This window comes from Rattus norvegicus, chromosome X (assembly GCF_036323735.1).
Source record: "Rattus norvegicus strain BN/NHsdMcwi chromosome X, GRCr8, whole genome shotgun sequence".
Lineage (NCBI taxonomy): Eukaryota > Metazoa > Chordata > Mammalia > Rodentia > Muridae > Rattus > Rattus norvegicus.
This window is the reverse complement of record NC_086039.1, coordinates 30,643,678-30,671,103: the sequence shown is the minus strand read 5'-3', so window position 1 is coordinate 30,671,103 and position 27,426 is coordinate 30,643,678. Positions and strand designations below refer to the sequence as shown.

Sequence of the window (27,426 nt, the reverse complement as noted above, 5' to 3'; positions counted from 1 at the left end):
TTAATGAAGTTATTTTAAAGATCATTTTACTTTGGAAACAGTATTCTGGTTATGCACATAGAATATTTCAGCAGATGAATCATCATCAAATGCAAAGAACATACTTGGCTTGTGGGAATAATATTTTCATTTTCTCCACTTATAAGTTGATCATGTCCATGGATGACAAAATAAGTTTCCCTTTTTCCACAGAGAACCCATCAATGTACCCCAAGAAAATGAGTAAGAGGCACTGAAGCAGCTACTAACAGTACAGCAACTGTAACTGCTTTTCTAGTGTAGTGAATACTACATGATAGTGACACAATTTGCCGAGAAGTTCTCCGGGCTTTTATTTCATTGAACTCTGATACAGTTCAGTATCACAGGGATAGAACTTGCATAATTTTTAACCTAATACTGAAAATACTAGTACTTCTTAAGGGTAGATGTGTGCCTCTTCTCAATTGCATGCAGATAAATGAAAGTCTGTGTTTCCTCCTAGGCACCCCTCTTCATACAGCATTTCATAGTTGAGCTGGGGGAGATATTTAAATGTGCGTGGCAGCATGCAGAAAGAAGAAAGAAGTTATCGTCTATCAGTCTCCCCTTCCTAATTTCTTTGCCATATATTGATGGTTTCCCACTAATCTGAGCTATGGCAGCTGTTAGGAAAAATCCGACCTTCATTTATGGAAACCTTTATGAAAAAAATCAGATACCCAGGCATGTCCTAGGTGGTGACATTCTTCAGAGAGCTAGACTGTTTCCTTGAACATTTGACTATAAGCCACATGATTGTCTGTAGTCAGGGCATTTTTCAGGCACTGCCAGAAATATGGGTGAGCTTGTGGATTTGTAGGCCACTCAAGGACAGAACTGCTGCAGAGCCTCTTCCGGAGCTGAAGAAACTTAGACTTCTGAAGAGGCTTTTCCAAGAATATCAAGATAATCACATCCACCTTTTCATCCATAAGCCTCTGATGGGACAAATAAAACGCCATCTTAAAACTCTCAGTCTTCGCATATTTCTGTGTCATCACAAACACTGTCTTTCTGCTGAGCTGTATGCTCTGGGAAAGGTTTTCTAGAACTGGCTGCCCTGGTAGCCAGTCTCTTTCTTCTAGACACAAATTAAAGTGTTTTTCTCTTGGGTCTTCCAATTTAACCACCAGCTCCTGCAAAACCCATTCTGTCACAGCTGAGTTTTTAGTGTCATACACAATAAAAGCATCATAACAAGACTCCATTGATTGCAGATGTTGATAACCCTTTATCTTGGCTTTCCAGAAATAATAAATGTACCACATATCCCAGAAAAAGAGGTGACTTGTTGTCATAACTATCATAAGAAAGAGGACTGATGATATGGAAACTGAGAACAGAATCAGGTTTGTGAGATCTAATTCACATGTATATAGATCCAGAGATATGACACTTTGACCTTTGTGTGCGCCTGGACCTGCACAAGTCACATCAGTGGCCAGGTATGGAATAGTAACATCTGTATGATTAACCCACCAGACAAACCACACAGCATCACAGTTGCAAAGAAAGCGATTGTGATGTAAAAGCAACATGTTCAGATTGTTGAGGACGTTTTCTGGGAAGCTAGTCTTCTGAATGACCTGGATCTTATTTGAACTGATGTCTAGATAGCGCAATTGCAAAGCATCTTCTAGAAAATATTTTGTCAACTGCCTGATTTGATTATGATTAAGAATCAGTTTTGTGAGACTTTTGGAACAGTTGGCCAATCTCGCAGGGACAGTTGTCAGCTGGTTGTGGCTGAGGTCCAAATTTTTCAAATGCTTTAGTAACTGAAGTCTACCCCAAGAGAAAGATCTGAGTCCATTTTTGGCTAAGGAGAGAGTCGTTAGATTCGGTGGCATACCCTCAAAAACTCCAGGAGGCACGGAATTCAGGGAATTTCTGGAGATATCTAATTCCTCTAAGTTGAGCAGATTCTTGAAGAAGTCCAAGTATCTGTTATCACCATCTCTCCATAGAACATCTAAATGGTTGCCTCTGAATTCCAGAACACGAAGAGATTCACTTTCCATGGTCCTGCTGGCTGAAGTAGAGATGTCATTGTCATTCATCATGAGTTTCTCTAGATGCCGTAATTTCTTGGTAAAGTTTAGCATGTGAGTAATTCCTTCTGCTTGAAAATAGTGGCTGTTACTACTTAGATCCAGAATTTCCAGATTCTGGAGCTCTTCAAAGGCTGTTGAGTAGAGTAAATCAAGCCGGTTGTTGGAGAAGTCTAAGTACCGCAGCTCTCTCAAGGGCTGGAGTTCACTGCCATTAAGAGTTTGGCCAATGGCGTTTCCTGACAAATTGAGGCATTTCAGGAATGAAAGATGCTTAAAATCAGAGGGTTTAATAAAAAATATGTTATTTCTACTTAGGTCTAAGGTCTTCCCATATGTGTGGCAGTCTGCATTCAAAGGCAAAAAAGTAGGCGGCTCTTTGTTTTTGAACCTGCAGCTCCGTGCATATTCATCATATCGGAAATAGTGTAAGGCCTCAAGGACCTGGGGTCCGTGCCAGTCTACAGAAGTTTGGGCATTAGGACATAAACCAACTTCTCTTGACTCTTCTGAGGGGGATATCTTATTCACTGAAAGGTCTATGAATTTGAGGTTTTCAAACTGTTGGAATATGTTGAGGTCAGCAATTTTTATGAAGTTAGTGCCAAGGTCAAGAACTTCTAGATTGGAAAGGTTGTGCAATACAGAAAGGCTGGAGTCTTTCAGCTCTTTAAAGACATATCCCTTGATATACAGATTTTTCAACTTTGTCAATGAAGAGAGTGAGTGTGGTAAAGTAATAGATGCATGGTAGACCTGCAGCTCATAATTGAAAGACAGATCCAACTGGACAAGGTTGGGGAGAGAATTCAAAAATTTGGCTTCTTCAATTTCTCTGGCTAAGTAGTTTTGGGAGAGGTCTAGTTCCTGGAGGTTGCTCATGTTTTTAAACCATTCTGCAGGCACATGCTGAAGAGAGTTACTGTGTAGACGTAAAACTTTTAATTCTGTTAATGAATCAAAAGCATTGTCATGGATCTGTAAGGGAGAATTATTTTCACATGGTGTACATGGATATGGGACATTATAACATCGAGGGCAGTTTCCACTTAGGTCAAGAACTTGCAACTGGCTGAGCTTATTAAAATCATGTTCTTGGATTCTCTTAATGATGTTGTTATAAAGATAGAGTTCTAGCAAATTAGGTGGCAAAATGGTGGGGACAGCTGTGACATTGTTATCTTTTAGTGAGAGAACCTTTAAATTTTTCATAACTAGGAAAGCATCTTTTTCAATAGAATAGGAAACATTGCAAGGATTTCGATAATAACAGTTTTGGCCCAGGTAGAGTGATTCAATGTTGACTAGTTCTGATAGATTCTCCTTTGTGATGGAGAAGATATTGTTAGCCTCAAGGCTCAGAAGCTGTAAGCTTGATGGAAGATCCTGTGGTATCTCTAGAAGTTGATTTCCATCCAGGTAAAGGGATTTTAAGTCAGAGAGTCCACTAAAGCTTCCAGGTCTAATCTGTAGCCTCTTGGTGCACACATTGGCTTTGGACCCCAGTAGAATAGGTACACAGTTGCATCTTAAATCAAGCTCCTCCAGATGCTTCAGCCTATGGAAGGAGTCTGGAGAGATGCTTGGTATGTGGTTGATGGTAAGGGTAAGGTTGGTGGTATTAGTGGGAATACCCTCAGGTATTTCTGTCAAATGCTTGTCTGTGCAATCCACAATCACATGGGTGTTTGTGCTATCGAGAGAGACATCACAAGGTAGAGTTTTAGGATACCATCGAAACCCAAGGACTCTAGAAACTAAGATCATATTTAAAAAGATAAAACTTTGTCTCTTCAATGTCCACATTGGAAATACCTGAAAAATAAAAGACAGAACAGATTATTGTTATAAAATATATCAAGAAACAATTCAGAAGTCCCATTCACATCCTTTCTTTTGGTACATTATTAAAACTAAGCAACATGGGTCTTTTTTGTAAAGACAGCACCTCTGGCCCTGTGACTGTACTTGTCAACCACTGAAATTTTTGATAAATCGGTTTTATGTTTTGCTTTTATCATCTTAGCTTTCTAACTAAATTAAAGAATTTTTCTGTATATTTACCTCGGGTGAGTATGCATATGTGTGTGTGTGTGTGTGTGTGTGTGTGTGTGTGTGTGTGTGCACATACCATGATGTAATTGTGAAGGTCAGAAGACAATTTGTGATAGTGTTATCTCCTTCCACATTGTGGGTCCTAAAGATCAAACTCAGGTCATTAGTCTTGTCCACAAGTATACTTACTGTCTAAATCACTGTGTCTACTGCTGTGATGAAACACCATGACCACAGCACCTTAGAAAACAAAGCATTTGGTCTGGTTCTTGCCTTTATTTTTAGAGGGTTAGTTTATCATATCATGACAGGAAGCCTGGTAGCAGACAGGTAGGCATGACACTGGAGCAGTTGCTGAGAGCTCACATGTTATCTGCAAAATGCAGGCAGAGAAGGGATGAGAGTGGGATGGGCAAGGACTTTTGAAACCTTACTCCTACCCCTACTGGCACACCTCTTTCAACAAAGCCACACCTCCTAATCCTTCCCAAAAGTTCCACTAACTGGGAACTAAGTATTCAAACATGAGCCTATGGGGTCATTCTCATTCAAACCACCATACTTACCCAACTGAGCCATCTCCCTTGCTGCCCCAAACAGTTTTTAATATGCAGAAGCAGCATTGCATATTAGTTGTTGCATAGAGTGCTGTAACAGAGAGGCATCAAACTATGAAATTTGGGGATGAAGTTGAGGAATGCTAAAAATATAGATACTTGAGATGAATAATGCATTAATACTTCAGTATAATTAATGGTTTCTTGCTAAGCCTCCTTTGGAACACATGCAAAAATCTTTCATGATTGTTGAGCCCCATAATATTGTAAGGATAAAAATTAAAAAAAAATCTATTCTCCCTCTATTTAGAATTAAGGCGCAGATCAGCAATAGTAACTGGTTTTCTAAATGGCATTTGATTCTTAAACAATTGCTTATGCCATTCTGTACTCTGGGTCTTTCCTTGGATTGTTATTGGATGTCACTGTAGAAATCGCCTCTAAGATGATTTGTTGTGCTTTCCCCGCACACTGTGTTTTGTTAGGTTTCAGGATCTGAGACACCTAGTTGGAGGGAGAAACACAGATCAACCTTCAAAGGGTTTCTTAGAGCTGACAAAGCATCAAGATTTGAAGGAAAGCATTATCTTGCTTGGGTAGAGAGGAGCCTGATTTTGAAGGTTTTCGGTGACAGAGTGAGAAGATAGGAACGTGTTGTACCATTGGAAAATAAGTGCAAGACTGAATGATATTGCCATATTAGATTAGAAACACCTTTCTTTTTCTTTTGGAAAAAAGAGGATATTTTTCTTAGGAGAATGTTTGAAAATTCTCAAGGACATTTTTGGACAAAGAACTTTTGGAAGAACAATGGGTCTAGTTAGTAGGGGATGTATCTGGAAGTCACTTTTCCTTTTCCGGTCTGTTAGCCAGACTCCATTTAGGGCTTTGCTACTGGAAGAGCCCATTACCAGGAATCTCCCATCTCCAGGAAGATGAAGAGGGGAGAACTGTGAGGGGAGAAAGGATGTAGCTGGGTGTGGCCTGCCAGCATTTCCACAGTGACTAGGCTGATCCAGAAAGAGGCTATACCTCGAAGGTGTGACTTCTAACACATTTCTATTTTATAGCATTGGAAAGGTGTGAATAGCATAACTATGGCATTGCCTGGGTGAGCCAGTCTCACATTAGACGCACAGCTGGTATAATGGATGATAACAGGACTGAAGAAGACCATATTTAATCACTGTGCTAAGGCTAAACTGAAGAAGCTTGCGAGCAAAATGTGATATATGTCATAAAGGCAATACCTGTAAGCATCTAAGTTTAGCATAGAAGGTTTACAAGTATGCTAAGTGGGAGACACTGAAGAGCTCTGTTTATCTATTGGCACCAACACAGGGGGAGTTAAAGCATGAGCTTGCTCTTGGGTTTCAGGAGTCTGTTAGGAGTTTCCTCCAGAATCCTCTTTTAGTTTCACTAGTACTTGTACTGGTATGATGCAGTCCCCCCCTTTTTTATGGCAGACTTTTAGTCCAACTACTGATTTTGTCCTGGCATTGACTGAGTCTTAGAGACAGTCTAATTATTAATGTTATCTAATAAACCAAATGTTTGCATCCCTTAATTCTTCTAATGGGGGGTAAGCAAGCCACAAAATTTTCTCCAACTTTCTCTTCCCTAGCACAGGATCAGAGATTCTCAACTTGTGGGTCACAGGCTTTTATGGGTTCATGTATTGGATGTCCTGCATAGCAGATATTTACACTACCATTCATAGCAGCAGCAAAGGTACAGTTTTAAAGTAGCTACAAGGTAACTTGATGGATGGGAGTCAGCACAACACAAGAACCTGTATGAAAGAATCTCAGCATTAGAAAAGCTGAGAACCACTGCACAAGATCGCTCTTAAGAATCTCATGGGGCTTTTTAGTTGTAATGATGGTGGTGACATGGTGTTTTTTTATTTGTTTGTTTTGTTTTTACTGATCTTTACCTAGCTAAAGTTTATGCCAAATGATGATTGCCCCATTCTCTCTTACTGCCCTCTATTCTCCCATCCCATTCATTGCAAGTCTGCAGAGATGGCTTCACTACACCATCATGAGGACTGGACTTCAGGAGAAATGCTGATCCTTGGAGCTCACCTTGGACCAGCCAGTCAGTCTAGCCAATCCATGAGTTCTGAATTTAACAAAAAGACCTTCTTTCAATAAATAATATGGGGAGTAATAGAGAAAGACAATGCTGACCTCTGGCCATGACATGCACAGAAAAACATGTGGGCCTGTTCATGGACAAGTACACATGCATATGCACACACACATGCACAGGCACATTCACATGCACACATATTTAGTGAGTCTGAAGGAGCTCCTTCATGGCCCTTTTTAATATTCTTTTTGCTTTCCCACTTTTTGAGTTCTTTTTTTATATTTTATGCCTAGGGGTGTTTTGTCCGCATACGTGTCTATAATACCATTATTTCTGCAAAAACTGGAGAGAGACAACAATTGTGCATCACCATATAGGGCCTGGGAACTAAACCTGGGTCCTCTGGAAGAACAGCCAATGCTCTTAACCACTAAGCTATCTCTTCAGTCCATGCTTTCCCAGTTTTCTTGACACAATATCAGCTGTGACTATGCCAAAACTTTGTCCCTTGGATCTCATGCTTCTAACCCACATTATCCAAGAAGCTTTCTAACCTTCCATCATTATCCTTCTACAGAGTGTTTTAAATGGTTTTATTTTCTATAATATTAATTTAAGATTTTATTTTGAAGCCAAATCTTGCCTTTATAGATTAAACTTCTTTAAGATTTCTAGAGAGAGGGGGGAAGGAAGAAAGGAGGGAGGGAGGGAAAGACAGAAAGAGAGAGAGAGAGAGAGAGAGAGAGAGAGAGAGAGAGAGAGAGAGAGAGATCTGTGTGTTTCTCTGTGTGAATTCCATGTCTGTCTAGGTGGCTTCAGAGGCCCGAAGAAGGCATCAGACACCCTGGAGCTGTTTCAAGCAGGGGCGAACCTATTGACACGAATGCTCGGTAATGGTGCCCTGCCCCTTGAAAGAGCAAAAATCTGAGACATTTTTTCCAGCTTCACTTAAAGTACTTTCCCCTATCATGTTAGCCAACCAGAATCTTCCTTATTCTTTAAATAGTATCTTATTGCATACTTTGAGAATATATAGTGTGCTTTAATCCCCCTCCGTCCTTCTGATATCCACCCTCTTCCCTCGCCTCCCTAACTGTGCAACTTTGAGTCTCTTCTTCTTTTTCTCTTCACTGAGTCTGGTTTGTGTTGCCTGACTATTCATGGTAGTCGAGCCCAGGAGTGTGATCAATCTATCAGAGGCCATATTATTAAAGAAAGCTGCCTCTCCTTTTCCCAGCAGCTATCAAATGCCAATCACTCCTCAGCTAGTGGTAGATTCCATGCCTACCTCCCCTTTCTGTGGTTGGATTTTGTGTCATGAGCTTACTTAAGTCTTGCACATGCTGTTATAACTACTATAAATTTATATGCACATCACCCCTGTTATGTCTGAGAAACTGTTTCCTTGATGTCATCCTCTACCACAGGCATATATCGAAAGGACTCAACGTATCTTACTACTCAGCTGTGTGCATTGTCATCTTAGTCACAATGGCCAGGAAATGAACATCTATACAATGAAATACTATTTGGCTGCAAAGAAAATGTAAGGAAAGAATTTTGTAGGTACATGGGTGAACCTAGAAAGGTTACAGTGAGTGACATAATCCAGATGCAGAATGTCAAAGGCCACTCGTTCTCTCTCATCTGAAGGTCATAGCTCGAAATCTTCAGGTGTGAGTACACAACACAGAGAAATCACAGAAACTAAAATTATAAAGGGACATAGCTGGGAGTGGGTGGGAGGAAATTAGCAAGATACAGGTGATATAAAGTGACAAATGGAATAATGGGGAGGGGACTCCAATGTGGATGGTAGGAGAGAGGTCAGTACAGAATACATTGTGTAAATTATATATATTATATATGTATGTATATAATATATGTATACATATATAAATATATACAGACAGATATATATACATCTTTTAAAAAGTTAAGTCACTTGGGTTGACAATGCTCCCATAAGCAAAAAAAAAAAAATTCCACTACCACACAAAATTCTTTTTCTAAATGCTGGCCAGAATTGTCCAATAAGTTATTGAAGTCATCCTTAGTTACCCTTCAGAGGTTTAAGGGGACACTATTGCTGAAGACATCACAGACTTAGGGGACATGGCTCAGATGACTGCAGCTGGATTTGCCAGGAAAGTCTCCTTTCTAAAATCTAGCTTCCATGGGACCAGGAAATACTATGCAAATTTCCAAGGAGGGGGAACAAACATCTCTACCCAGCTGTGATGCCTAGGAAGCACGACAGTGAGCAGCATGGCAAGATATGCATAAAAGGTGCAATAAATGGCATCACCTATTAGTGGCCACCAGGAGTTGTCCAATGAGACTTACTGCCCAATCAATGAGAGGGAAATCGTGTTTGGTGCTGGAAACCCAGCCAGCTTTCCAGGGATAGTGGAGTCATGAATCTTAGAAAAGAATCTACTACTTTGTTTGACCAGCACAATCTCTTACTCTATTCTAAATCATATCCTTATATCCTTAAATATCAGATGAGTTTAACTATCATCTTTCTTCACAGCAAACTGAAACTATCACAGAATACCAAAACAGGACACAATGCAGAGAGCAACTGGTCCCAGGGAACCCAGCCCAAACTGATACATCTGCATGGCAGCTCCAGCATCTGTAGCTCAAGGAACCCTTCAGAAGAGGGGACAGAAAGGATGTGAAAGTCAGCGTACTGGGAAGTCTGCTGCGAAATAGTCTCCAGTAAAAATGATTACATACAAAACAGCCAGAATAATGGCGGTATCAATGTCCATGTTAACATGGAAGAGGGAACATCTCATATGCTTTGCCTAACCCAAAAATTCTATAGGCAACTATTTATTACTGGGAGAATGAGAAATATCCTATCCTGGGATGAGCCCCCCTATTGGTTGTTTAATGAAAAGTCATCCGCCTTCAAATCAGATACACACAAACAACAAAAATGGACTCAACAGGATGTGCATATGTATATTTATATATACACGTACACAACAACAAATATAGTCAAAGAGAAAGTAGTTGCCAGCTTGAGAGTGGAAGAGCGTGGGAAGGGTTTGAGGGAAAGTAGCTGGGAGGGGCTGAGGTGAAGAAAGGAGGGGGAGAGTAATATAGGCTCAGTGCAATTAAATAGATTTTGAAAAAAAGAAAACACTCTAAGGAAATTTAATCATAGATAAATGAAGTCAGAATTTAACTAGTGGTGGGCCGACGTTTAATAACCATCACCACCACCACCACCCACCGCCACATCTACCTCATTTGTTGTCTTAATAGTATTTTCAATTTCCTTTTAAAATATTTATGTTTGTTTACATGCAAGAGTTCATCCCAAGTGCAGCACAAAGGTACAGTGTCAACAGAGGTCAGGTGGTATTGGACCTCTGGAAGTGGCATTACAGACAGTTGAGGGCTGCTGCCATATGGATGCTGGGTTCTGAACCCTGGTCCTCTGGAAGAGCTGAAAACTCTTAACTGCGGAGTCATTTTTCCAGCCGAGAATATGTAATTTCAATTGTGTAAATATTGCCACCTGGCCAATTTTGATGTCATGGGTGAACAGTTGGGGAGAGGTGCATAGAATTTCTTCTGCGATCCAGTATTTGTAGACTCTAGCATGTCACTGGGCTTAACTTATCCAGACTATGACTGTGAAATGTACCATTTTGCACACTGACATACTACAAATTCAAAGGCAAATTTAATCAGAAGGCCTTTCCCCTCTCATTTCTCAATTCTCTCTAGCAGCTGCCCACTTTTCTCCTAGTCTACTACTATCTTCCTTTTGCAATTAGTCATTTGCTCTCATGTGAACTCTGCAATGGCTGCCAACCTCATCTTCCTGCTTTCCCTATTCTCTAGGATTCATTTGTCAAGCAGCAACAGAGCATTCAACATGAACCTGATGAACTAGAGTCATTTCTACTTACCCATTGAATAAAATACAAAGTCTTTTCGTTGTTTACATTGTGCGTGGCCTTGCTCTAGTTGCCTTCCCTGACCTTAACCCCCCCCCCCACTTTCCCCACATGCCCACCATCTGGCCTGCTTTCTGTTCCACATTCAAGCCAAGCTAATAACCATGTCCTTCTTGCCACCTGCTGTTTCCTCTTCCTGACATCGTCTTTCTCCTCTTCCTGTGGGGAGGTCATTTCTACCTCTTCAGTATCTGCTTGAGTGACATATTTTCAGGGATTGAGGGCTTCCCTGACCAACAACCTATTACCTCCCAGGTCATAATAATGATACATATAGTACTAGTAAAGTTAGTACTTAGCATATATAAGACAGTATCTAAGTGTTTCGAGTTTTACAATGTCAGCTAAGTTTTCAATCTTTTATTCAAAGTCACTGAGAGTAGAAAAATTTTGAAAGTTTAAAGACTTCAGAAAGTAACATGAATACACCTAGTATTGCATGATACTTATTGGGTCCCAGGAGCAGCAATTTCTAATTCAAAGCAAACGTTGGTGTAACAGTTTTCTGTTCTGGGTGGGATTTAAACAAACAAATATCAAGTAGCTTTTTGGTTTAGGTCAATACCCTCCTTCACATGCATTTGGTTGTGTCACATTACTATCAACTGGGTTAGTAGGAAACAATTTGACATTTCAAACTGCAGACCTATAGTATCTCTATTTTATGGATAAATCAACCAAGAAACAGAGAAGAGTCTATGCTCTGTATCAGACTTAATGGCACTTAGCACAGTGAGATTTTCTTGCACTTCACTAGTGCTCCACTGTGTTGCTAAATACACAAGTGAAACAATGAACACATCATTAAATGAATGAATATCAAAGTAAATAAACATGTTTAAAAACATATCTCCTGGTGTTAGAAACATGGCCCAGTGACTGGCTCCTCTACCAGAGGATTCAGGTTTGATTCCCAGTATCCACATGACAACTCCCAGTTGTCTGTAACTCTCGTTCTGGTATTCCTGCACTCTCCTCTGAACTGAGTGGGTATTGCCCACACATGGTACACAGACATACATGGAGACAAAAATTACTTGTACATGAAATAAAAAATAGAGGAAAGGGATCTTCTTAGGGAAGCTCTTCAGGCTATCCCCATTCTCAACATATATTTCCTTTTATCTCTTTTATCTGCCCAAAGCTTCCTTATGGATAAGGGTTAAGAGGTTCCGCTTTCAAAATGCCCAGTTGAAATCCATCCTTTCATGTCCTATGGTACAGGAAAGGAGGATTCTATGTGGACCTGCAGAAGGGATTACTGGATTATGAACAAGAGGAACTGGTTGGCTCCTAGTCCTAGTTTGCTTGTTTACTACCTCTCTCTGAGCCAGATCCTTTGCTTAGGAGACCTCCCACAGGAAATGACAGACATAGAAAAATGTAGTACACATATGTATCCAGTCTACATCCCATGACTGATGGACATGACATGGTCCATGACAACAGACACAAACTATGCTGTGATCTAATTCTTCCTTAGCTAGTGATTGCACCAAGTACTCAGAGAAAAAATATGAGCAAATATCAGAATGCTGCTTTATTAATTACTTAAAAAAATCCCAACTGGGGCAACTGAAGGGAGGATGGCTCTATTTTGGCTTACGATGCCAGCAGATGTCAGTTTATCACAGTACTGAATGCATCTGTGTCCATGTTGATTGGAGTATGAGGCCACTTGTCACACTGTGTCTGCAGGCAGCAAATAGAGGGGACAACAAGTGGGACTGTGGTCTACAAAATCTCAAAGCTCACCTCGTAGGTGAGCAAGCAAGAATACTTTCTCCAGCAAGACTCTGCCTCTTCATGGTTGTATAAACTTCAAAACAGCACCAGTAGCTAGAGATCAAGTATTTCAACTAACGAACTTGAGATGCACAATTCATACCCAAAATCTGATATCCATTTAGTCACATGCATTCTTTCACTGGTGGTTATGTATTAGTTGCATAAAAAATGCATAGTCTGTGTACTTAAGGACCCCGAAATATAACAGGTGGGGGAAACCATATAAATCTAAAATACAATGTAAAACTCCAATAGCTTTTCCAAACAAAATGGTCACCCTTTTATTAGATCTAGTTTAAATATATACCATCCTTGTTCTGTAGATTAATTTTCATACTGTCAATTATTTCAATTACTCTTAGAGTCTGAAGACATCGTTCTCTAATTTTCCTCATCCGACAGTGACAAAAATCTATATTTTTTACACTGAGCAAATATCTCTTTCAAAACTGATTGTACTCCTGTGTGCTATTGCAGATAAATGTGACCATGTGACTAAGCTCTTATAAACAGGATGTGAGAGGAAGGCAGGCACTCAACTTGTGAAATCTCTTAAGCAGTGAAGATATTCCTCTTCTTTTATATGTGCTTCCACGGGACTTCTTTTAATATGAACACTCTTTCTAGGAGCTGTTTTCGATGGCACAAATGAGGAAAATGTGTTTGGGGTTGCGCAGCAACAGACTGAATGATTCAGAACACGGAAACCCTTCCTTTTTGTGATCTCCTTAAGTAGAGCTGATACAATGGCCCTGAGTTACTGATTTCTGGATATTTATGAGAACTTAAAACACTGTTATGCTAAACCTGTTCATTGAATTATCTTTGCACACGTGAAAACCTCATTTTCAACTATGAAGTTTACAAATGGGTTGTCAAACATGAGAAAGCTTAAATTGTATGATGTTGATTTTGTCAGGCTACAGGCAAGAAAGACTCAGATATTGGAGGCTGTAAAGCTGGTGGCTAGCTTTGTGCTGTCATGATATGGACATTTAATAGAAGAGCAGTCTGTGCTGTGCTGAAAGGACGATGATGTGCCAAGCAAGCTTACTTTTTTCGGAAATGGTTCAGCAGTGTTCACAAAGACAGTGTGTGCTGGACACCCCTTCCTGTGGTTTAGCAGTCTTATGAGTCAAATGAACTAAAAGAGAAGTCAGCTAGTCTTGAAGAGGGCTGGAAAGAAATAGAGCTTTGTGCAGAGAGATTTTGTCTGTCTGCAGCCCAGAGTGCAAAGTTGATTAAGACTCTCCTTAATTTGAAAAAGCCACAAACAAAAGCAGACATAATAGGTAGAGGAAGTAGCGCCTTAGAGGAAATGGCCCTCTGCCCACATGCATTGTGTTCGAGTGTTTTCCATTAAGCATTTGCTAGGAGACAATGAAAAACAGTTCAGGACAGAAATCTGATTAAGAATTCTGTCTTCCCTTTGACTCACACAGCCTCAGGACTGATGATACGTTTGAGAGAGGAACACAAGATACAGAAAAGAAAGGACATGGAGTCCTTAGGCTGCAAATGATCTGGAACTGCTCTAATGTGATAGCCACAAGTCACTTTGTGACTATGCCATTTTAAGTTGATTAAAATTCAGTTGCATCGTCACACTAACTGTAGTTGAAGTACCTCCAAAGCCCTTCCAGACTTATGGCCACTGTATTCAAGGACATGGATTCAAGACATCTTCATCAGAAGGTTCTGTGGGACATTGATCTAGATCTGGAGTTGACAAACTTTTTACAAAAAAATCCAATATATTTTTGTGACTTCTGAATCAGCCTAGGGTATATAGTGTAAGACCTTGTCTCAAAGGAACAAATGCAAGAATAATACTTGGCAATATTATTATTATGGAGGTACTTAAATAACCACGTAGCACATAACAGATCAGAATTACAAGGTCCAGTGATGATAAAAAACAAAAACAGGGTGAACCTATGAGTCCTAATCTGCAGGCCCCTAGATCAATTTTAGATAAACTCTTCGGTTGTGCATGGCATTAACTCTAAGCACATTTAAATCCAACTTCACAAAGGATGAGAAGAAACTGGATCTGTGGCAAAACCTGTAAATCTATTTATGGGGCTGATTTCAAAATGACAGCCACAATTCTTCTCAATTCCAAGCAGTGGATTCATTTCTGAGAAAGCACATGGACGCAAACATGCTGTAAGGTGTAGAAGGTGGGACCCAGGTAACCAAGGCCCAGCTCTCGCTCTCCTAGCTGCTCATTCCACTTTTCCTCTCTCCCCATATTGGCCAGGAAACAAACACATTTAAAACCCCAAAATGTGTTTTGTCTTTATATCTACTCCATTTTTACGATGCCAAGGGAAGATTTGCTAAGGGAACCAAAGTGTTAGACTTTAAAAAGAAAAACCCTCCAGAAACCCTACATTCTATTTTCATAACTAGTAAAATTCTTGCCCTGAACATCAGATTTTTTGTGTGTGGGGGGTGGTGACCCAATGTGTTTTGTTAGGGTTGCATATAGCTTGGGTAAGGGGTTATTAATAAGAGCATGAGCAACTTAAGAGTTTCACTGAGGAAAAGGTCTCTCCTTCCCTCCAGCGACTAATAAGTTCCTATCTATCCCCATGGTAGGAGGTAGGGCTCATGAACCCATTCTGTCTCCAGGAGGGAATATTTATTGGCCTAAGTTTGTACAGATTGAAGATCAGATTCTATCAAGGGTTCAAGGAGAGACTAAGAAGGAGTTGGGCCTCTAAAGGAAGGGGTTGATGTGTAGCTCAGAAGTGTCACCAGAAGGACACGGAAGTGGTTCTTCATTAGGACTCTATCATTATCCTTGCTTCTAGCTGTATCTCCAATGAGAGCACAGAGTTCATCTGTGTCATCTGGGAACAGATACAGCCAAAAGAAGGTTACCAGCACACATGTCCTATGATCAATGAATGAGCTAAGGCAGAACTGAGCCTTAGAAGATTGTAAAACATTTGAAACTTCTCTAGCTTTCCCACAAAGGCTGCATAGCAAGCCTCGTACTTGGAGATACCCGTGAAGTTTGCACTGAGACTCCTGCCAGTAGGAAGCTGAACTGCCCTGTGAAAGTTGGGCTCTGAGCGAGCAGCTGAGGGCCAGAAATGCACTGTCTGGGCAGAGCCTTTCTAAATTTGTTATTGAAGGGAAAGCATGCCTTTCTGAGGCTGCCCAATTCAAAAGATTGACTGGAAAGTATGGTTTATAAAAATAGAAAAATATCCCTTTATTCTGTTAGAATGTTCCCTGTTTAAAAAACACTGGGATGTTCTTGTTTAAAGTTTAACAATATGTTAATTTCAATTAACAATTTTAAAATGTAAAGCTCTCTCTCTCTCTCTCTCTCTCTCTCGTGTGTGTGTGTGTGTGTGTGTGTGTGTGTGTGTGTGTGTGTGTGTGTATTACAAATCATCCACATTATTTTGTTTTACTTGATTTGGGGAGGAGGAAACGATGAACGCCTAAAGACATGCTTCTTTCAGTAATTTGATTTATAAAATGCTGTAGTACCCTGTGACATAGGCCTGGCTTTGATAATGAATCAAAGCTAATTACACATGCAAATGTACTGGGTAAATTTGGATGCTTAATTACTGAAGTAATTATGGTCAAAATGGAAATGTGCAATTTTCTATGCACAGGTGTTTCTATTCTCTCAGTAAATCACCTCATTTGCTAAAATGGAAAATGCAGAATTCATGTGGAGCAGCCATGAATCATTTGTATGTGTATATACACTCTCTGTCTAATGGCTGCCTTTTATTCTTAGTGTGTGGCAGTTGTTAACATAGGCATACCATTTGGATAACATCACTAACTCTTCACACTGAAGTTGAAATGGCACATAAATATGTTTGTTTTACTGAGGGAGAAGTGCAGAACCGAGAGGCCATTGCAACCTAAGATGCAAATTCAGTTATGATTGATGGCCTGTACATTGCCTCATGGAGTCACAGTAAACAAACTCAGTACAACTTGTGTTTGCATTTTTTTTTGCTAATTTCCTTTTGGATTAAACGACTCCTGGTACTCTAATGACTTTTGGCTTGTTCCATTTAATATTGTTTGGGGTAGAAGTGAGTGAGACATTTTTATAAGTAGAATTTATAAGTATTAGAAAAGTATTCATGTCAGGTAAGTGCAGTGCTGTAAGCTTGGAAGGTAGATGTAGACAGCAAGTTCGAGGCCAGCCAAGCAAACTGAGCAAGACCCTGTTTCAAAACAGAATGCAAAGCAGAAAGCTATGGCTATGGGGCTGTAGGAGAGCTTGCCTAGTAAGATCGAGGATCTGGGTTCAGTCCTTGGTATCATAAAGGTATTAAAACAAAAATTATAGAGAGTGTTTTTACGTTTTAGATAAGGCTGGGTTGAAGAGGGAAAAGAATAGAAATTTTTCATAGCTTTGATGTTTCTTAAGAACTTCATCCTCATCAGAGAAAGGACTGGAAGAGCTTGAAGGGGCTTGAGACCCCATAGGAACAACAATGTCAAGCAACCAGAGCTTCCAGGGACTAAGCCACTACCTAAAGACTATACATGGACTGACCCTGGACTCTGACCTCATAGGTAGCAATGAATAGCCTAGTAAGAGCACCAGTGGAAGGGGAAGCCCTGGGTCCTGCTAAGACTGAACCCCCAGTGAATGTGATAGTTGGGGGGAGGGCAGTAATGGGGGGAGGATGGGGAGGGGAACACCCATATAGAAGGGGGGGAGGGGTTAGGGGGATGTTGGCCTGGAAACCGGGAAAGGGAATAACACTCGAAATGTAAATAAGAAATACTCAAATTAATAAAGAAAAGAAAAAGAACTTCATCTCTGCCTAGAACTGCTGCCTTAGGTATTTTATGAATTTATAAGTTCAAAATCACTTTCTTAGAAGGGCTCTTTATAATAAAGTCATCACCCAACAAATCCTACTGGTAATCTGCTGCTAGACACCATTGGAAGAGAGCAAATGAGTCAGGTCCTCATTCCTACCTAATTAGGAAGTAAAGGAATCCATTACCGTCTTGCCCAAAGCCTATCTGTTTTTATTCTTTCTTTCCTTTTTAAAAAAATACAGTAATGATCCATAATAATAGGTTTCATTATGATGTTTTATAAATTACATAATTGCTTTTATGATTTTTACCTAACTTCTCTTATTCCCAGCGATTCACTAGTCCTTCTAATGCCATGCCTATTTATGTGTGGATGGAGAGAGCTGGCTATATCTTGGGAACAGAATTCTCTCTGCCTCAGGAAAATCCATGTGATGGAAAAATCAAAGGACAGGGGACGACAGGCCTGCATGCACTGCTGCTTGGCTACCCTTCAAACAGAAGCGAGAACAAACAAGTCTTCAAAATCTCAACAACCTCACCATTCAGTTACATATTTGTGAAATTGTAATTGTTTTTTATTTTTGAGAATCTCGTACATGTTTACAACAAACCATGATCATATCCATTCCTAGTTCCCTCCTTCAACTCTATCATATCTCTTGCAACACGGTCCCCTTCCAATTTACTACTTTTTTTTTTACAATCCACTGTCCAGTTAGTGTTACCTACATGTGCACAGTGCCAGAATATGCTCTGTTAACTGCTGTGGGAGGAAATACCTCAATGATCTGATCTAGCACTGTATTCCACATGTCACAACCCCAACCATCCATGCAAGATATACAATAGTGGTACAACTGTTATACAATACAAAAACTGTTTTCTGATTGGATTGAGACCTGTTCCACATGAGGTAATTTTATGCCTGGTACTATAATCAGGGTCTAAAGCCCATGGTTTCAATGGTTAAAATCCTTAGTGTAGAAGATGCTATTTTTATTTTCCTAAATGGCCATGCTGCCAAAGTGCCTTGTGAATGTTTTTGTTTCTACTCTTAGACGGGCACTGTTCTTTACTTAGGTTAGAGAAGCTTCTGTTTACAGTGGGAAGTAATGAATTCAGAGGTGCATACTTAGTCAAAGTGGTGAGAACAGACAAGAGATGCATAGCTTTAGTGGAAGGACTCAACTTCGAACTCAGACCCAAATCCTCCTGATTATAATACCACCATGAGATTCCCACTCATGTTCACGAGCATAGATATATGACTCGTGACTGGAAGCCACAATTACCAAACTATACCCAAACCTCATGCTTTGCAAATTTTTAATCTTCCTAACATTGCTCATGAGTGAGGCATGGCTGTAATCTGAGGCGCGAGGAGGAGATGCATGCCAGTGTGAACTGGTGAATGGTGAAGAAGTTGAAGTGACAAGTTTCAGGACAGGTGAGACTTCTACTCATGTTAATTTGTCCTAGGAGTTAACACCTTGTGAATGGGAAGTCAACCAATCATTCTCCATTGTACTTACTCTGGGACTGTTGAGCTCATTGAAACCTATCTGCCAGTAACTGTCCTCAGCTTGGCAGGGGGTGGTGGGTGTTCGTATCCCTCCAGAACTTCAGGCCCCTTCAGGTAATTGCTGTTTCAAGGTTATCTAGTCTAAGCAGGGACTGTAGATGTGGCTTGGTGGTAGAGCACAAGCCTAGTTATGTTTAAGGGCCTGAGAGTTTACTTTCCAGCACTACAAAGGGAAGGAAGAAAAGGAAGAAAGAAAGAAAGAAAGAAAGAAAGAAAGAAAGAAAGAAAGAAAGAATGAATGAATGAAAGAAAAGAAAAGAAAAGAAAAACTTTAAAGCACCATAATAACTTCTTATGGATTATATGGAGTTATGAACTAATCTAACCTCAAAAAAATTGATCAAGCCATCCATATACACATAGGAAACTCTTCATCAGTTTTATTCACTGCTCTGATATAAGAACGAAATAAATTAAATAGCTATCAATTTATTAGCATGTTTAAAAATAGGAAACCACTAGTAATGGAGTATCAAATATTCTTTTAATTGCATGTGGGAGAGGTACAGATTTTGCTATTGAAACGCTTACAAGATCTGAAAGTAAAAAAAAAAAAAAAATACTCCAGCCCTCAGTAGTCTGAGGCCAAAGGATGAAGTCTGTGACAGTTATGGAGACCTTGTCTTCAAAAAGGAGTAGATTTTAAAGGTAGCATCGGAATGACTCTAACATATGATTAGTTTATGACACATAGGGTAACATGTATTTTATTTTCAGAGAAAAATGTGGAAGACTTCAAAGGTCACATCAATTTTTCTAAGCAGTGGTAAAAAAGTATCCTTTACTACAGAGAACTCTCTCCCTCTCCCTCTCCCTCTCCCTCCCCTCTCCCTCCCCCTCCCCGCTCTTTGTGTGTGTGTGTGTGTGTGTGTGTGTGTGTGTGTGTGTGTGTGTGTGTGTGCGCGCGCGCACATACTATGCTATGGTATATGTGTGGTAGTAAGAAACAACAGCTTTTTAGAGTCAGTTCTCTCCTTCTACCTTCACAAGGATCCTAGGGGTGGGACTCAGGTTGCCCTGCTTGCTTAGCAAAGAGCTTCAGATCTGCTGAGCCATTTAACTGGATCAAGAAGACTTATAATTTCACTTTGGATTTTCTTTACCAGAATGTATTATTGTTACTGCTGCTGTTGTTTTTATTGCAAAAGAACTATTAAAACTCAACAATAGCTGTGTAGGAAATAAAAAAATAGACAAATTGTTTGTATGTCACAGTTTGAGACAGTCTCATTCTGGAGCTTAGACTTGCTTCGAAATAACTATATAGTCCAGACTGATCTCAAATTCTTGGTAAACATCATGTCTCAGACTCTTGAAGCAACAAGCATTTACTGATACCCTCCAAGAGCTCTTCTTGGGGTTTGGGATATAATGGTCATCAAGACAGGTATGTTTTACTCTTCTGGAAATGAAGTTTTCAAGACACAAAAAAATATACTTGTCCCAGGTTACACTGGAAGTTAGATGATAAGTTTTGTGGTTACACGCTATAGTAAAGCAGATCAGGAATGTGGTAGCAGAGATTTGACCACAAATATAGTGGTCTAGACAGACAACATTGAAATTTGATGTTTAAATCAATATTTGTGAAAAGAAACTGTCCATGTGGCTGTTCAAAAGAAAAGCATTCCAGACCGAAGGAAGCACCTTGTGCAAGCATCCCAAAGTACAGACATTGTGGAATAGTCATGAAATGGTCAAAGGAGGAGTGGAAGGAAATAGAAGATAAAGTCAGAGAGGGAGCTCAAGCATGCAGGTACATGCCTACCTGTTGTGAGTGAGATGCAGAATTACTGCCTGCTTTCCAGCTGACTGCAAGCAGATCTTTATCTTTTAGAGTGGCGAGAAGAACAGAAGATAAAGAGCAAATGGGCAAATCTGGAGATCAGTGAGAGGCTGTTAAGGGAAAGCAAAAGACCAAGATGGCAGTAGTGGAAGTAATGGGGACTAGCTGCCTATCAGAGGCACTTTGAAGGTGCCATGATTTCAAAGTTCCTGGAGGAATATAAGGAGAGGCTTTGAGTAGCACATGGATTTATTGATTTATAGGGATTTCCTGTTAAGAACAAAGTCATGGCCTGTAGTATTTCTCTTTCCCACACCCTTTCTCCCCTCTTTCTCGCCACTTTGGAGTCTGGTAAAAAGCTCCCCTCTACTACAGCTGTCCTATTCCAGAGATCTCAAGGAGAAAGATGCCTAAGGAGCCCTCAGTGCTTTGGACACCAGACTGTCAAGGCTCCCAAGTGACGTGATCCACAATCTCTGAGTGCCACTGTAGGAGAAAGTCGGTGTGAGAATTGCCCAGACAAACCCAGGCAACCCCTGACCTATGGCAGGAAGTAGTATAGAATTGTCACTGTTTGAAGACTTTATATTTGGAGGTGTTCTATGGCTCAGTGATAATAGAATAGAATCAGACAGGACCTGTGGGTGAGGATGCCCTAAATAGGTACACAAAGGGGATATGTTGCAGAACGTTCTTCTAATTACTTTGTTCTCTTAGTGAAATAGGAGCTAAGGTAATTAGCTAAGAGTGATAAGACAGGAGATGAGGTGCTCAGGGTTTGGAGAGAGAGGAGAAAAGGAGAGAACATAGAGTTATTCAACAGACCATGAGTTGAACAGAGGAGGAGGTATACTGTAACAACTTGGGGCATTAAGGACAACCTAACTTCAACAAAACTGACATTTTGTATATTAAACCCCATTCCATATTACGTATTACATGTGCATGCATACATAAACACACACACATTTGCACAGTTTTTATGGTGCAATTATTTTCAGAAACTATGACAGAATCAGCGTAGAATCCATGCTGAGACTGATGAGTCTTTACTTTTTGTCTTCCCCCTTCCCTCCCACCCTCGGACTTCCCTCTCTCCCTCTTTCTTTCTCTATCTCCCCTTTTACTTTTTTTTAACCCACCCTCTCAATCAACTTATGAAAAAGGCAGCACAGGGGATACCCTCTAGGCCCCAGACTTCAGAATATGGGGCACCCTCAGATACTTCTGTAACCTTCTTTCAAATTCCCAAAACAGAACAAATCTAAGTTGCCTGTGTCCAAATCAAGGGTTGGAATTCTCTTGCAGGGAGGCATGGAGAAAGCAGGGCAAGTGAGGGAGCAAAGGAGGGACGGAGTTCAGTGAAGGAATCCTCTAGGGAATTTATAATCCTCCTGGAGCTGAATGGGCCTGGGTGATCCAGAGGTGATAGAAGCCTGGCTGGAGAAGAGCAGAGAGGCACATGGAAGAAGGGAGGAGTGAGTAGACCTTGTTGGAAGCGCTTGGATTTCAACTGGACCTTTGGCTTAATTGATAACACTAAATGGTCTGTTATGGAATCTGTCATAAGTAAATCGCTCAAGTGGCCCAAGTGTTATGAATAGGGAAGTTGCTCTTTATAGACTAAAACCTTACTAGAAATTTCATTAACAGATTTATGACTAAATAGCTTCTTTTCACAAATTTTGAAATATTTCTGATCATATGCTAGTCTCTGCAACATGTAGAGCCATGGGTAACAAACTCCCATTGCATTACAAAAAGGAAAGGCCAAGGCCGAGGACATAAGCAACTTTTTAAAAAGCACACTATTTTGTGAAAAATAAACCATAGACTTTCTATCATTTCAGCTTCAGTTTTGAAACTAAAAGAATAAAATAATGTACACCCTTAAATAGGTGTTCTTTCATTACTATGTATGACAGTCACCAAGGACCACAAGACATTAAACTGTATGTGACCTTTGACGTTGCATCTCTTTAATTTCCATAAACCATAGAGTGGAAAACTGTTTCTGCAAAGAGCATTTTAGATTCTGTAAGTGGTACAGCTTTAGTGAACATTCAATTCATTGACTAGTTGACCTGATGGTCCAAAAGCAGCTGTAGACGACAAACAAGAGCACTATTTTGTGAGCCTGGAAATTAGAATTTAACATTACAGTATAATGGATTGGTAATTTCCTCACTGATATGTTTCAACTACTTATTTACTTTTTGTTTAGCAGCTCTGAGGGTTGAACCTAAGGCCTTGCACATGCCTTGAAATACATTCATTTCTAGTGAAAATCCTCCAAGCATCCTCACATGAACAACCCAAACTCAGCCATATACATTTTTTGTGAAATTACATGATAGAAATAATCTATTTTTGGGTTTCAAGGTGGCTACCTGGTTAATTTGGAATGATAACTTTTAATTCCATGAACTTCTAATTTTTAAAACAATCATATTTAATTTATGTAGTAAATACCTTATTGCCCCATTATTTAGCCATGAAAAGCAGTATCTGTACTTAACATATTTCACTTTTAAAACTAACTGCTTAGCCACTGCAAACAGTTTGGTAGCTTTTTTCTTCTAATATTGATTGATGTCCCATCTATTTCATATGGTCAGGATCATGTTAGTAATAGCCAGCACTTTGACAGAGGGGAGATTTGGTTATAAAACTTAGTCTGCCATGCAAGAACCTGGTTTTCAGATATCGCTTTACCTATAACTAACTGGGCAGCTAAATCAGTTATCATGGTAGCTAAAGAGATGGCTGGGATTTTAAGAGATCTTACTGCAGAGTTCCTTCCCCAGCACCCATACCAGATACCTCACAACTACCTCTAACTCCAGTCCCTGTGGCTCCCACAGGATGTTTTTGCTTGAACAGGCACCTGCATGCTCATAGTACACATAGACTCAGACAGGCACACACAGCCACACACACAGCCACACACAGCCACACACAGCCAAACACATCGGTACACCCAGAGACATACACAGAGACATACATAGACTCTGCAACCTGCAGAGCCATGGGTAACAAACTCCCATTGCATTACAAAAAGGAAAGGCCAAGGCCAAGGATGTAAGCAACTTTTTAAAAAGCACACTATTTATGTGAATTAACTAACTATTATTTCACATAAATTAATAATGCTTAAATAAAATAGATCTGTAAAATGGTTACATTCAGGGCTGTTTTGAAAAATTAAGGTATATAACACATTATTTGTATAAACCATAACTATAAATTATCCAGTGTTTAGTAGGCATCTAGAACTTATCTAGTGTTTGCATTAAAAACATCAGAAAATAAACCACCCTTACTGTCCCCTAACCTTGCATTTCATTAAATTAAAATTACATTGTATCTTCTTAAATCATTCAACACTCTGTTTTCAAAATATGACTTGATGGCTCTATAACATTCCATTTAGTAATTTCCCACAGTGGTAAAATCTTTTCCTCTGGTGAGACATGTTGCCTTTGTCTTGTTGTGTATCCCATTTTGGCAAATAGTTCACCACCTACAAGAAACTCTTAAACTAGAGTGTCTAGAAATGGAATTTCCAGATTAAAGCATATGATGAGACTATTGGCAAGACTGGATATTTTGTCTTTATTTTTGGACCACTTGTACTTCCTATGAAATTGCTTTTAGGGGTTTTCACATCCAAGTACACAGACTTCCCCTTAGTTTAGGCCTCTAGTAATTGTTTTGAAAATTGTTTTTATGATTTTTCATGTAAAAGTACAGCAATTTTCCCTTAGTTTGTAGAATGATATCACAACAAAGCTAACATTTGTTGAGTGCCACTGGGTGAAAGTGCATGTCAAGCTTGGTCTTGGAGAACAGAGCAATCTTCAAGAGTCCAATCTTCAAGAGGCCCAGCTTCAAGATGTGGGTTACAAGGACCATATCCTCTCTTTAACCTCTCAAGCCTCAATTTCTTTATCTGTGCTTCAGACCAGCTTTGAGGCCAAAATGGATGCACGAGCCTTGACTTACAGTAAGTGGCCAATGAATTGAACTCTCCTTTTCACCATCATCCTAGCATACCACCCTTAGACGGGCAAAGACAGATGTGGGCATGTGCATGCATTAAAATAGACATCATCTGAGTTTCTAGGAAATGAAACTCAAAGCACTTCCCTCCTTTGTAGTAGTGTGGTCTCATGGGTAATGCATCATTAGACCTTAGACATTAAGCTTGGGGCCAACAAGATGATCTGGAAATTACAATGTGCTGCTAATTCAACTCTTTTCTTGGATTTAGTTTGGGTGAAAAAAAAATCATTTCAGAAGAAACTTTTTCTGATTTGGTTTTGGCCTACCTAATTAACACTTGCAAAGGTTTTGAACAAGGTACAGAGCTTCACTGTGTCTCTGTAAGATGACCAAGAAGAGATCAAAATGCTCATGTGGTCAAGAAAGTGAATTGCAGAAGACTGAGCTGAAATGTATATAGTCTCTCAGCTTGGCATGGCAGAACCAGCTTGACTGAATTTCAGTCAGGCTGTTGAAAGCCCTAAGCCTTGGTATGGGTGCATTGTGCCTTCTTTGTTTTGCTTAGCTTAAGAAGTGATCTTGCTAGGATTTTATTAAAAACCCTACCTGGGTTTATTACAACATCCCCCACTTCCAACCTCCCTACATCTTCCATGCCTTAGCCCCCACTGAATGTGAGCATTCTCATTCCCTTTTCCTCCAGGAAATGCTGCCCCATCCCACCCAGCCTTCTTCAAGAATTCTGCCAGTCCACTTTATCTGGAACCCCAACATATCTGAAGAGTCCTCTTAGTAATTTTCCATCCACTGACTGTCACCCACTCTTTCCTTTAAATCCCATCGTTTCTGATGGTGTTAGGAATTGAGTCCAAGTGTATCCTGAGGCCTCTGCCTGGATATGCTCATCCTGAAAACCCCATTTCATCTAATTGTAAAATTCTGAGCATTTTTGACAGTAGTAGATCAAGGGATACCCCAAATCCAGGTTCTCCATGTCTCCTGGCTGCATTCTTTCTGTACAGTCACTCAGATAGCAACATGTGGTAGAAAAAGCATTAAATCACTTCGGGGACCTGCATGGCTTTAAACTTCAGACTGGAGAATTTTTAAAAAAAAAATTGAAATTCTCAATTCAAAAATCTACTCTTGCTCACTACAGTATGTATTTAGCTTGTAGGAAGTTGGGCAGAGCAAACAATGACTAATCTCAAATTATGAAATACTACATAGATTCATTTTGGTTATGAAACATCACAAAGCAGCTTCTCCTAGGAAACAATACTCTGGGCTTGGGACTCGGGGACTCCACTCAAGTGTTCTGCTGCTAAGCTACATCTCCATTCCTCAACAATTCCTAAATGTTTCTCTTGTTAACTGATTGCAGCTCTTAGCAGGAAGATTACCAATGATAAATGCAGGCTCCATAAATTGTTCTTACCATTTTCAGTTTTCTTTTCAAACTGGAATCAAGAAGTTTGGTGGAGGAGAACAGAGCTTGAGATAGACCAGGATCAGACGGAGAAGGGATCCAATGGCATCTGGAGTGAAAAACAGAGATCCAATGTGACACTTGAAAGGCAGTAAAGACACACTGGCAACATTGTTTTACAAGTGTGCTGTTGAGAATACATATAGTATTTATTTCATTAAAGATAGATACAAGAAAGACAGACTCCAGGGAACCCTTTCCAACCTTACTGAAAGTCTGTCTTGGAGGAATTGACATTTTAGACTACAACATTATTTTCTTAAAATTCTAAAACATTCTTTTTGGCATATAATTTAGATTCCTTCTCTTTGCATCCCCACTCCCTTGCAACAGCACATATATCTACTTACTGAAATTATCCCAATGTGTCCCAAAGCTTAAAATACCTTTCTTGAAGGCACGGAGTAATTCTCTATGTGGAGTCCTCTGAAACAGAGAGAAGGCAACAGAAAACCCAGACTTGCAGAGCCTTTGAGCTGCATGCCTTGGGGTTTCCAAATTTGAAATTGAGGCTGAGTAGCAGGAGGAGGGCAGGAAGGGGCATGACTACTTAAGACACCTCACACATGAGGTTTGCAGAAACACCAGGTTCCTCTTATTTCTATCACCAGATTTGAGGCAACATCTCTAAATCCAAACAATCTGATATACCATTCTGTCTTTATTTTTTAAAGCAGGGATTTTTAACTTTGCCATAATTGTGTGTGTGTGTGTGTGTGTGTGTGTGTGTGTGTGTGTGTGTGTGTGTGTGTGTGTGGTATATGTGAAGGTTCAGGAAGAAGCTAGCAGAGGATTTCAAGTACACATTCTATCACTCTCTACCGTACCCCTTTGAGACAGTCTCTTACTGAATCTGAAGCTAGACTGGGGTCAGCTAATTCTAGAAATCCTTCTATCTCCACACCCACAGTGCTGAGATTAGAGAGATTATCCTTTAATCACCACATTACTAGGGTTCTGGGAATTCAAACTTTAGATTTGTGTTGCAAGTTCTCTTCTCCACTGAGCCTCTCGCCAGCTCAGTATTGACATTTTTGACTGCACCATTCTTCGTTATACTGTAGGATGCTTGGAGGCAGCCCTGCCCCCTGTCTCTAGAAATTAATAGCACTGCCTTCTTCTACTTGTGATAACCACAGGTGTCTCCACAGATCTGAGAGTATACCGAGAGGGGCTGTGTGGTTTAGGTTG

The 27,426-nt window shown here is 40.0% G+C and overlaps 1 protein-coding gene across 6 annotated transcripts; it reads right to left on the bottom strand.

Moving 5' to 3' along the window:
- Positions 1-307: 307 nt before the first annotated feature.
- Positions 308-26,780, bottom strand: Tlr7 (toll-like receptor 7). Of its 6 annotated transcripts, none has more exons than XM_017602079.3 (4): positions 26,622-26,780; positions 26,185-26,284; positions 4,694-4,775; positions 308-3,887 (listed from the first exon to the last, which is right to left on the bottom strand). In XM_017602079.3, exons 3-4 carry the CDS (start codon positions 4,748-4,750, stop codon positions 738-740), a joined length of 3,207 nt encoding a protein of 1,068 aa, XP_017457568.1. In that variant the 5' UTR covers positions 4,751-4,775; positions 26,185-26,284; positions 26,622-26,780; the 3' UTR covers positions 308-737. The 6 variants fall into 6 exon arrangements, with proteins under 6 accessions (XP_017457568.1, XP_038955762.1, XP_017457569.1 ...); XM_039099834.2 differs by lacking the exon at positions 4,694-4,775 and adding an exon at positions 4,317-4,367; XM_017602080.3 differs by having other exon boundaries at positions 26,586-26,741.
- Between the last annotated feature and the right edge of the window lie 646 nt (positions 26,781-27,426).